Raw genomic sequence first — 12,298 nt, forward strand, 5'->3', positions numbered from 1 at the left:
ATATTCATACAGCTATGCGGTTTTTAGAAACACGTCATCATTCTTTACTTTTTAATTGTATAATTATTATGATGATTTAGATGGTTATCGAATGCTGAGTGTTGTTATTGATATTCATAATGTCTCTGAGCTGTGGTTGCCCTCCCCAGAAAGTTTCTTCTACACCATCAATGGTTTTAAGGCAGGTGGATAGTCTTTTCATTTTTAATCTTCCCAGGATAAGTAAATTAATAAATAAGTAATAGAACGCCATAATACATAAAGGCCATGAAGTTATAAGTAGACAGAATTCAGTTTTTAACCTGATGACAATCGAAAATGGAAAACTCATACACTTCATAAAGTGTCTTAGTTGCGCTACAAGTGCAGTATGCACGATTTCATCTGTATGTGATGAAGAAATAAAGATGTCAACAATCTGTACTTATTTCCATAAGCTAATGATTTACACATTCATATTGCGAGAAAGACGGGTTACCTCATTCCAGATGCGACTCTCCGTGGGCTCAATGGGATGCAATTCTACATGTACATACGCTATCAAGAATGTACTGCATTGTGCATGATGAACGGTACTTCGTATCCGTATTGGCGTCTTTGTGTTCTATTGCCTTCGCGTAGGAAACAAACGGGAGGAACTGTGATAAAGATCGACTCGATCATCGGCGTTTCTTAGTCCAGTGAAAATCCCGAAAGAACTGGTTTTCAAGTGCAATTGCAGGAGTAGAAATAAAAATGTGTTCATTAATGTTAACGTTATATATCCTGTATACTGACTCGTCCCACATCATTTCGATAAAAGAATCTTTAAAATGATCTATGAAACATGTAACTAACTGCATAACTAACGAATCAGTTTTCTTGGTGTATTATTTTTTTATCTTGATCTGCTGATTTTTTTAAGTGTTGTCACATGTTTTACAAACGGGTTTTACTGTTACTTTTCGGATTGTCTTACGTTTTTATTCTACAACTTTTATCTATTTCATCCATACTCATCTCAATACTAGAACGGCTATCAAAGATCTCGGCATTATTTACATAGGTTCCTGCAGTCACAGACAAAGCATCGTCACTAAGTTTAAACGTGAGTGTGTGTAGCAAGCATGTGAAAGTAAGACGCTTGTCGTATTGTGTTGCAGCTTCCGACTGCCTGCGGTACATGATGAACGGCACTACGCTGATCAAACTGCGGCCAAACGGAAGGCAGTACCACCGATACTTCACTCTCTCTGAAGACCTTACATACATTACCTGGGAACCAACAAACAAGAAAATCGTCAAAGCACGATGTAAGTACACTACTTCCGTGAGTAAATATTCCACAATTACTGTGATAGCGTACTAAATGCATCCTTATTGAAATAAATGTTTTAATATCCAGGATTTATCTGTTTATCTGCTGAAAATTAGCGTAGAATTTTAACATGCTAATAACCGAATACGAATATATTCCTCTCTAGTAAACCTCTTCTAAAATTAAGTAACTATCAAGTTATTTGATGGTAGAAAAAATCCAATATTTATTTATAAAAATACATTTTAACTGCTTCTTGCCTAAAAAAAATTCAGTCAACCGATAACGTGTTTTCGTAATGTACGAAAGATTGAAAATATATCTAGATGACTGATTTTTCTCTCATCTCTTTCTCCATATTCAGTAATGTTCACCGATGTGGTGAGGGCTAGGTGATTTTTTTTTATTTTATATTATTTTTTTTTTGTACACGTTGTTATCACTGACCCCTCGTCTTACGATTAAGAGGCAAGTAATTATATTCTCTACATTCCAAATTTTGCTTCAATGCTACATTCAATGTATAAGACAACAAGTGTTTCATATTAAACAACAATATTAAACAAATTGAAAGAAATCCCTCTGTCTTTATCACATTGAAATGGTAGTCAGCAAACTCTTAATTTCACAAGACTGATGATCACGCAGTTATCTACGTTTATGTTTATAGCTACACTGAACCACTGCCAAATGACCCTGCGTGGATTGGCAGCTTACGAGTCTTTGCAGGCCCATTTAGGTTCCTACGTAGAAGATGATGTCGGTGTACTACTCATTTAACACTTGCATTCAAATATACCATATAGTTCTCGAATTTAAGAGCAGTATCCTCAAAACGCACCTTATAATATTTTCCTTAAAATAATTGTAATTTGAATCGCTACAGTCATTACAGTTACTGATTCACTACAGACCAAGGTAATAGAGCTATGCAACTGTGTCGTCTAACTGAACAGATTATAGCAGTACTTAATCTACTTGTAATCAATATACCATTGCGACTCTTCATCATTTCTGTCCCAACTTAGAATCTCCGATGAGCTTTCCTCCTCGTTGTATCCTCCTCAGCTGTTGTTTTAACCATACGCTCAGATCCCTTTTGATCCATTTGGGTACCAGGTATACTGCCCAGTGTTGCTGCTTCGATATCCCTTTGTTCCATTTTACAAAATTAATACTACAGTGCTCCTGATATTCCATTGGCAGAAGAGTTAAACAGCTTCCATCCATTGGCACCTTGACCAGTTCCCCCCAGGTTCTTGTCATTCAGTCGACTCCACATTTTTATTTGGTGTAACTTAGATGGTACTGGAACTAGCTGCTTTTTAACCCAAAGTATAATGAAAAACTAAGCCGCTCTGCGAAAATATCTCTCCAGGGTTATGTGGCTATGCGTTCTTTTCTCGATCAGTCACTACTGCTGTCCAGGATTTCGACACCGAAAGATCGATAAACGTTTTTCTCCACTTCATTCTTACCCGATTTGTCCCATCTCATCTTACCGTGCGGGCTGTTTGGTGCCGCCATGCAGTAGCACTACTCAGTCGCTCCTAAAGCTGGTCGTTCTTCTTGTTTTTCTGTCACTGTTATGACATTGTTAAACCGAATATAGCACTAGACTAGTTCTGGACCTCTCTACCGAAATGACGAAAACTAATTCTACTTTAAACAAGAAAAAATTGTCTGTAACAAGAAATACTCTGATGTTTGCCGGTAACAGCGGGCGTCGCATTGGTACACTTCCCCCAAATTTTATTTATTTCAAGAATTACAATGGTCACTTAAATTTGCGGCCATCGGACGATTAAAAAAGAGTTAATTACAGTAGAAACGCGGGTTGCTTTTGAACTGAAGCATGCGGATAAATCGTCCAGTCCACTATATCCTAGACTATATTGAATTAATTTTAACGATTGTTCTGAAATGAGAAAATCCTCTCAATTTAAACACAGGTTTATTTCAGACAGAGAAAGTTTATGGACCCTAACCTGTCTCTCTCTCAGTTCAAAATAATTCATTCTGCATCGCCACGTAAGTCCGTTTCTTTCGTGTAGTCCGCATTAAGGATATTTCAGTTGTTTGGTTACTTCGCGTCGACTGCAGTAAGACTTGCACTTGGCGGCCGAATCCGAACGGGATCTCCCGACGAACAATGCCATACGATCATTTCATTTCATTCGAAATTGTTTATGACCTCTTCAGATAAATAAATGTTATACGTGGTCTCCTGTAAAGAAATTAGTTTACCATGTGCTACTAATGGCTGACATACACATATCAAGCCGTCATCTTAAAGCTGCTCATAACTCACGATACTTTACAGTTAGCTTCACAAAATTATTTTCTTTAAATATACAGTTTCTATCACGACTAAAATAATTCTTTTCAGCACTTACAGACTATTTCTAAAAATTTATCCACCCTTGACAACTAGCCACCGACTGACTCACTCCAACGTCTAGACGGCATGTGCAGTGTGTCTGGGAGTCCCCGACTGTTGGCTTGAAAATGTAGCGTCCAGGACATTCTAGCAGATGAGGTATATTGCAGCAACCGGAAATTGGGAACTAATATCGATCTTTGTCGGCAATGGTTCCCTTACAGCATGAAACAAGTGATGAGTATATTTGATTGGGCTTAACTGCAGCTAAACATTGTACATTTGCCGAAATACTAGGGATATGTATCTATGACTTTCTGTAATGTTTCGCACGGTCTGATGAACTGCTGTATAACATAGCACAGAACACAGAAGCTATATATACACACGGAGAAAGCTGAAAGACCGACCATAGCTGATGCAGAGCTTTTCATTCAGGTAACAGTACTCAAATCTTGCCAGATTACCTGCATAACTGGTCTAAAATTTGAGAGATTTGTTCCTACAATGGAACCGGAAACCGGAGGGATAGTTTATTTTTAGGTTATTTAGATCGGTAAAAACGGAACGCTTACAGAATAATTTTTTTGTCCGTCTGTCTGTCTATCCGAATGTTCAGACTCATTTTAGTTAGGAACGGATAAAGGTATAATGTTGGAATTTAAGTCCAGCACTAAGGTCTACTGTTCTTTGGAGGTGTAAAAAAAAATTGAGCCTATAGGATACTTCCATCTGTCATAGAATCATGAAATTTGACAAGAAGCAAGGTTTTGCAATAAAAACAAAGGAAAAATTCGAAATTTTTAAACTGTAATTATATCACATGAATTTTCTCCCATTTGTTGTCCGACTGTTCGTCTGTTAAGACCCATTTCCCTCAGGAACTGGCAGAGTTATCAAATTGAAATTTATTTCAAATACTAAGGTCGACAGTCTCGTGGCGGTGTAATTTAAGCTTTTAAACCAATGGAATAAAAAATATGGCCATGTAAGTCATATTTTGACACTCGCATATTCACTCATCGTAACCTATAGATGAACTACAGTCGGACACTAAAGTCTACACACACCCTAAAAATAACACTTGAAGTCAAAATCAATCAAGAAAATATTATGTATTCACTTTCTGTGACATAAACAGACATGTTAGGAACTGAAAAACAACATATATACTGTATAATTAATAATAATTCCACATACTGACATCTTGAGCATACAAATGAAACAGCGGTCAGGTACGAAAATAAACATAAACTGTGAGGTTCTTCACTTTCAGGCCCAATTTAGTATTTTGTATTGCCACCTTCTGCTTCGATCAAATGTCAAGGCATAGATTACACAGTATTTTTTGTGTACGCAGGAGTGAAGTTATTCCACTCTTTCACTAGGGCAGCTTTTAAATTATCTTTGCTTTTGATGTGTTCCATTTATCCATAATACATTCAATAAATACTAAATTCCCAACTGCAGCTCCAGACTTGCCCCACACAAGAATATTTCCACAACCATACTTCACTGATGGGACAATATTTCTCTTCTTCCAACTTTCATTCCTTTTTAGCCACACCTCTTGCTGTCCATCGCACTGGAAGATGTTAAACTTACTCTCATCCGTGAAAAGTACTGTACTACAAAATGTGGAATCTTTATTTCGGTGCAGAGTTGCAAATTCTAGGTGCTTCTGTTCATTTACCCTGCTTATGAACGATTTCTTCCTCGCTGTTCCACTTTCAAATCCATGATTGTGCAGCAGTCTTCGTACTGTTATGGGATGATTATTTCCACTAGTATTTGCGACATCTAATGCCAACTCCGTAGCTTTAATTCTGGGACCCGCATTCACTTTCCTAATGATGTGTCGGCGCTCCCTGTTAGATAATTTTAGTGGTCGTCCTCATCTAGCTTTGTTTTCTACACTTACTCTATACCTGTAATTTCGTATTATGGTTTGGACACTTGCATGGCTGCTTCTGACAATTTCTCCAATTTTCCGCAGTGGAAAGCCCTTTTTACTGAGGTCAATAATATTTTTCCTCACCCTCCACTGGTATTTCGTTTCTTTTTGAATCTATGTTACGCGATCGAATAATGTATTGCAATACACGTGTTATATCAACAAACTACACCGCTTGCACTGTGTCCACTGCAACGTCTCTCTTGCAACTAACGACAGACGCGAAGTGTATGTTAACTTCTGTACCGCTGTAAACAAACACTGTTGCATATATCACGCTTGCCGTACACGATACCGGTCTGAAGACCTTGGGTTATGTTATTGTGGATGTGGACGCAGGCACAGAGTTACACGTCTCTGTGCATCCAGGCTGTACGCAACATACTACAAAATGGGGGTGTATGTAGACTTTAGTGTCCGACTGTATCTATACACATGGATCGTTTTCGCATTTGTGAGTATTGACAACCGTCAGCTGTATAATGGAATGACGACAGTGAAAATTTGTGCCGGACTGGTACTCGAACCCGGATTCCCAGCTCATTGCGAGCTGACACCTTACCTTTTTTTTTTACCATTAGGCTATTCGAGCACGGCTCATGGCCAATGGCAGATGGACGTTGGTGCGCACGACACTGAAGCAATCGTCGAATGGATCCAGGCCGGAGGAGGGAGCGTTATTGTCTGGGGAATGATTTTGTGGCTTTCCCTGGGTGATCTTGCCATTTTGAAATTACAATGGATCAACACAAGTATGCATCTGTCCTTGCCAAACGTGTCCGCCCCTAAATGTAGTTCTCCTCAGCACGATGCCATCTAATAGCTGGTCAATCCAATGTGTCACACAGCTCGCAGTCTACGTGCGTGGTTCGAAGAGAGCCAGAATGAGTTTACCGTACTCTGCTGGCCACCAACTCCACCGATTTCGACCCAGTAGGAATGTGTGGGACCACCTCGATCAGGCTGTTCGCACCATGGATGCTCAACCTAGATACCTAGCGCAGATGAGCACGGCGCTGGAGTCGGCACGGCTCCACATCCCCGTCTGCGCCTTCCAGAATCTCAGTGTTTCTCTCCTGCACGTCAGCGCTGCAACAGGTGATTATTCAGGCTTTTGATAGGTGGAGTGGGCCGTTTACCTCAGCCGTGAAAATTAACGCTTCTTCGATAGGCGAAACAGACTCTTTCTTTTTAATACCTGTATAGGTACAATTGACAGAGCTATCGTATTTGGTCCCGTCAGTACCATTCACGCAGAACTTGGCACACATGATGAGAATGGTTTACAGTGTCCCCGACTCCGATGGAACTAACACATGGTAACGTACCTTAACACCCACCGAACCGACGTAAGTCAGTCAGTCTCGAACCTTAGCCAAAAAAAGTTTCGTACTGAAGATACTGAGGGCTAACTGAATCTCCACAAGCAAACAAACAATTTTTCCACCTTAAATCCCAACCGGATAACGTCTGATAGCAGTATTTGAAGTTGCCATCAGTATTAATATTTTGCTGACGTAGATTTCACCTTTCTTCAAGAAGCCACCAATACAGTCTGGCAGCCGCGACAGTCTACTACGCAGTTACCAATATTGGACCCGACGTAGGCACTATCAAGATGTTCAAGCAAGGATTCACATGTACCCTGCAGATCCTTCTCTCCTCCGGGAGTGGCATAGCCACTCGGTTGCACTACCTGCCATTGATAAATATTTATTCTTCCTCGGAAACGAATTGCAGAGTGGAGCGGCGTGACTTCTACAACGGCCATATGACTCAGCTTTCAACATCTGCGCGTGCACCGGTAATTCTGGTTGGAGATTTCAATTGTGTGATATCCAAAGACGATCAAACCTCATTCTATAATTATTCGATTTAACTTCGTACATTAGCAGCGGAAATGGCCCTCGAAGGTGTTTGACACTGATTGATACCGATTACCTTTGCCTATACACACGAGTACCTCTTAGCGACTTCAGCCAACTCTCTTGACAGCTTCTATGCACAAAGAGAGCTCCTGCAAATATCGTGGACTGTGAGATGTTGCCTGCTAGTTATTCACATCATACTGCTTTCCACCTACTGGTACGACACTTGCCTGAGGGCTCTGACACCTCGACTGAAGCCTCCTAGCACACGCAGACTTCGAAGAGCTAGTCGAGCAAACTGGGTCATCGGACTTGGATGCGCGACCAAAATTTCAGTCAGGCGTCCTGTGGTGCACCAGACACGCTAACGCGAAACTGAGAAACTGCTTAGAAATCGGTGCAGCTAATCAAGACAGATTGTATGAGACGACTGGCGCAGCGGATAGAATATTCTGAACTCATGCGTTCTATCCAAAATATAACTGCAATCAGACGGATTAAAACAAGGATCACGGGTATAGTACGTCAAATTTCCGCAGGTTTTGAAGTTCGTGCCTGGAACTATGCTGACCGTACGTGTACTCCCCCTCATCCATTCACCACGTGATTAAGAGTGACAGTGGGCCAGCTTTCATTTAATCACCACTGTACGCGATGACATGGGCACGCAACACAATATACAGACTGTTATGAAAGTTTTCATTACGGAGCACAACATCGCTCTGTATTCTAAAGGAATCATAGACCTTACACACATCGAAGCATGGCTAGGAGCATCTCATCAATTCACAAAAATCACCGACGAACAAAATAGAACCATACACAGAGGAATTGCTCTCAACTTGAAAACTGGCACAATGGCGCGAATCTCTAGGCGGGGAGGGACTACCGGTAGAGCTTTATGTACGCTACTGGCTCCGCATCAGCGACTTCTTCGCAGAAATCATTAACGAACTGCTTCAGGATATCATAGTACTGATTCCGGAAACGATGAAAGCTGAGACCGTGAAAGTTCTGCGGCCGATTACTTAGTTAAATTCCGACTTCAAATTGCTGAAGCGCGCTCTTAATAACAGAGTGAGAAGTACTTTATCGTGTCCGGAATCGCACCAACACAGCGGCATTGACGAGCGATCAGAGATGACCTGTCTAGCTCATTATACAGGGTGTTACAAAAAGGTACGGCCAAACTTTCAGGAAACATTCCTCACACAAAGAAAGAAAATATGTTATGTGGACATGTGTCCGGAAACGCTTACTTTCCATGTTAGAGCTCATTTTATTACTTCTCTTTAAATCACATTAATCATGGAATGGAAACACAGCAACAGAACGTACCAGCGTGACTTCAAACACTTTTTTACAGGATATGTTCAAAATGTCCTCCGTTAGCGAAGATACATGCATCCACCCTCCGTCGCATGGAACCCCTGATGCGCTGATGCAGCCCTGGAGAATGGCGTATTGTATCACAGCCGTCCACAATACGAGCACGAAGAGTCTCTACATTTGGTACCAGGGTTGCGTAGACAAGAGCTTTCAAATGCCCCCATAAATGAAAGTCAAGAGGGTTGAGGTCAGGAGAGCGTGGAGGCCATGGAATGGGTCCGCGTCTACCAATCCATCGGTCACCGAATCTGTTGTTGAGAAGCGTACGAACACTTCGACTGAAATGTGCAGGAGCTCCATCGTGCGTGAACCACATGTTGTGTCGTACTTGTAAAGGCACATGTTCTAGCAGCACAGGTAGAGTATCTCGTATGAAATCATGATAACGTGCTCCAGTGAGCGTAGGTGGAAGAACGAAACTAAAATGAGCTGTAACATGGAAATTAATCGTTTCCGGACCCATGTCCGCATAACATCTTTTCTTTATTTGTGCGTGAGGAATGTTTCCTGAGAGTTTGGCCGTACCTTTTTGTAACACCCTGTAGATATTTCATATAAATGTCCTGGCAATCGAACACAGCTGCCATCACATTCCTAGACGTAGAAAGAACATATGGCGGAATAGATTATGTTTACCTATTGCACATAATGGCTATTCTCGGTTTCAACTCCTCCTTCACTGACCTCATCGCCTCATGTATCAGCCGCGATTTCTCGAGATTAAAAATAGCTGAAACTCTCGCGAATCCAATCTCTTTTCAAAGAAAACTTCGACAGGGTTGCTGTTTATCCGTCATTTTGTTCGCAGATGTTCAAATGGTTCAAATGACTCGGAGCACTATGGGACTTAACATCTATGGTCATCAGTCCCCTAGAACTTAGAACTACTTAAACCTAACTAACCTAAGGACATCACACACATCCATGCCCGAGGCAGGATTCGAACCTGCGACCGCAGCAGTCGCGCAGTTCCGGACTGAGCGCCTAGAACCGCTCGGCCACCGTGGCCGGCTTCGCAGCCGTCATAGAACCCTTGATACGACATCTCCACCACACCACTCTATTGAGCACCAATCTACAACGAGTTGACAGAAGTCATGGGACAGTGACATGCACATACACTGATGGCAACAGTTCCGTGTACACAACATATAAAAGGGCAGCATATTGGTGGAGCTCTCATTTGTGCTCAGGCGATTCATATGAAAAGGTTTCATACGTGATTATGGCCGGACGACGGGAATTAACAGAGTTTAAATGCAGAATGTTTGTTAGAGATAGAAGCATGGAATATTCCATTTCGTAAATCGTTAGGGAACTCAATATTCCGAGTCCACAGCGTCAATAGTGTGCCGAGAGCTCCAAATTTCATCGGCTTTTATACAGATTCGTCAGTGCTAACAGACACGCAACACTGCGTGAAATAACCGCAGGAACTAATATGGGACATCATACGTATCAGTTAGAACATTGTGGCGAAATTTGGTGTTATTGGGCTATGGCAGCAGACGATCGGCGCCAGTGCTAACAGAACGACATCGCCTGCAGCGCCTGTCCTGGCCTCGTGACCATATATCGAGTGGAACCCAGACGACTGGAAAACCGTGGCCTGGTCAGATGACTACCGATTTCATTTGGCAAGAGCTGATGGCAGCGTTCGTGTGTGGCGCAGACCCGCCGTAGCCATGAACCCAAGTTGTCAACAAGGCAGAGTGCAAGCTGGTACCGGGCGACTGCTACGGTCGCAGGTTCGAATACTGCCTGGGGCATGGATGTGTGTGATGTCCTTAGGTTAGTTAGGTTTGAGTAGTTCTAAGTACTAGGCGACTGATGACCTCAGATGTTAAGGCCCATAGTGCTCAGAGCCATTTGAACCATTTGCAAGCTGGTGGTGGCGCCATAATGGTGTAGGCTGCCTATAGGAATGGAATGGGCCCTCTGGATGTTCGGCTACTTGGAGACCACTTGCAGCCATTCGTAGATGTCATGTTATTAAACAATGATGGAATTTTAATGGATGACAATGTGCCATGACACTGACGACAGTTGTTCGCGACTGGTTTGAACAACATTCTGGATATTTCTCGCGAATGGTTTGGCCACACATAACGCTCGACATTAATCCGATCGAACGTTCATGGGACATAATCGAGAAGTCAGTTCTTGCGCAAAATCCTGCGCCGGCAATACTTTAGCAATTATGAACGGCTATAGAGACAGCATGGTTGTATATTTCTGTAGGGAACTTGGAGGTTACCCATAGGGCCTCAAAAACGTTGTCCGAGCCTAAGGACGTGATGTCACCTTGATATACCACGATGACAAACACACACAGCTCGTCCAACAGATTCTAGATAATTAACAGCAGTACAGGCGTACATTCGTGAATATACAAAATGTGCAGTCTTACTAATAGGTCAGCATCCACAGTAACTACAACACCGATGGTTGCCAAGAGTTGACGTCTGGAACCATCTGGGGATGTTCATTACTGCCAGCCCAAACGTTATGATAAGGTTCAACTGCCGGCCGGAGTGGCCGTGCGGTTCTACGCGCTACAGTCTGGAACCGAGCGACCGCTACGGTCGCAGGTTCGAATCCTGCCTCGTGCATGGATGTGTGTGATGTCCTTAGGTTAGTTAGGTTTAATTAGTTCTAAGTTCTAGGCGACTGATGACCTCAGAAGTTAAGTCGCAGAGTGCTAAAAAAAAGTTCAACTGGCGCATTAAAGTGCAAAACATAAAAGCCATCTCACGTAGGCAGACCATGAGGTACCACTGTCGCCTCCAAAAAGTGTTCTTCGTGAAGCAGTACAGTCTTACGCGATTGCAGCGTATAGCAACAGCGCTGCCCATGCCTAACGCGAACTCAAAGCAAGCCCTGACCTCAACATCTTGGTACGTCTGGCAATACAATGTTCACAGTATCTTTCAAAGTCTTGCGACATCCAGAAAGTTAGGAAGACTTGGACTTAAAAAATTAGGAGTCCTCTCTATGGCGATTGTTCTCAGAAGATCGCCCAAAATCAACATTAATGCGAACGACAGCATAACTAAACACTTCTGTGCATCCTTCCACCAGGAAATCGATCCACTGCTGCCTCCAGACGTCGCTGCTAATGTTGTACCAGAATACTTTGTCATCTACTCAAAGTCCTGAACCCACTGGGCGAGGGAGTACTTCGAAGCTCCTCGCCATTCGTTTGCAATGCTTTGTTTATTACTCTTACTACACACTCCCAAGCAACCAAGTTCCTACAGCTCAGTTTTACCAGGCTGTGGAACAACATATTCCATCTACTGACATCTGCCTTCATACAAGCAACGTGGTATGAAGCGGTCGCTAACACCGTGTTTACGCGTGAGAAGTTAAACTGAGTCGATCTTGCACACAGCCCGCTCTGTAGCCAT

General features: G+C 42.3%; 1 protein-coding gene across 1 annotated transcript in view; it reads left to right on the plus strand.

Moving 5' to 3' along the window:
- Nucleotides 1-1,147: 1,147 nt before the first annotated feature.
- LOC126470611 (inactive phospholipase C-like protein 2) overlaps nt 1,148-12,298 on the plus strand; it is a 725,325-nt gene continuing 714,174 nt past the window's right edge. Inside the window, exon 1 of the mRNA XM_050098565.1 lies at nt 1,148-1,292. Coding sequence (XP_049954522.1) covers nt 1,163-1,292 — 130 coding nt within the window. The 5' untranslated portion in view covers nt 1,148-1,162. The remainder of the gene's footprint in view (nt 1,293-12,298) is intronic.

Source organism: Schistocerca serialis, chromosome 3 (assembly GCF_023864345.2).
Source record: "Schistocerca serialis cubense isolate TAMUIC-IGC-003099 chromosome 3, iqSchSeri2.2, whole genome shotgun sequence".
In the NCBI taxonomy this organism is placed as follows: domain Eukaryota; kingdom Metazoa; phylum Arthropoda; class Insecta; order Orthoptera; family Acrididae; genus Schistocerca; species Schistocerca serialis.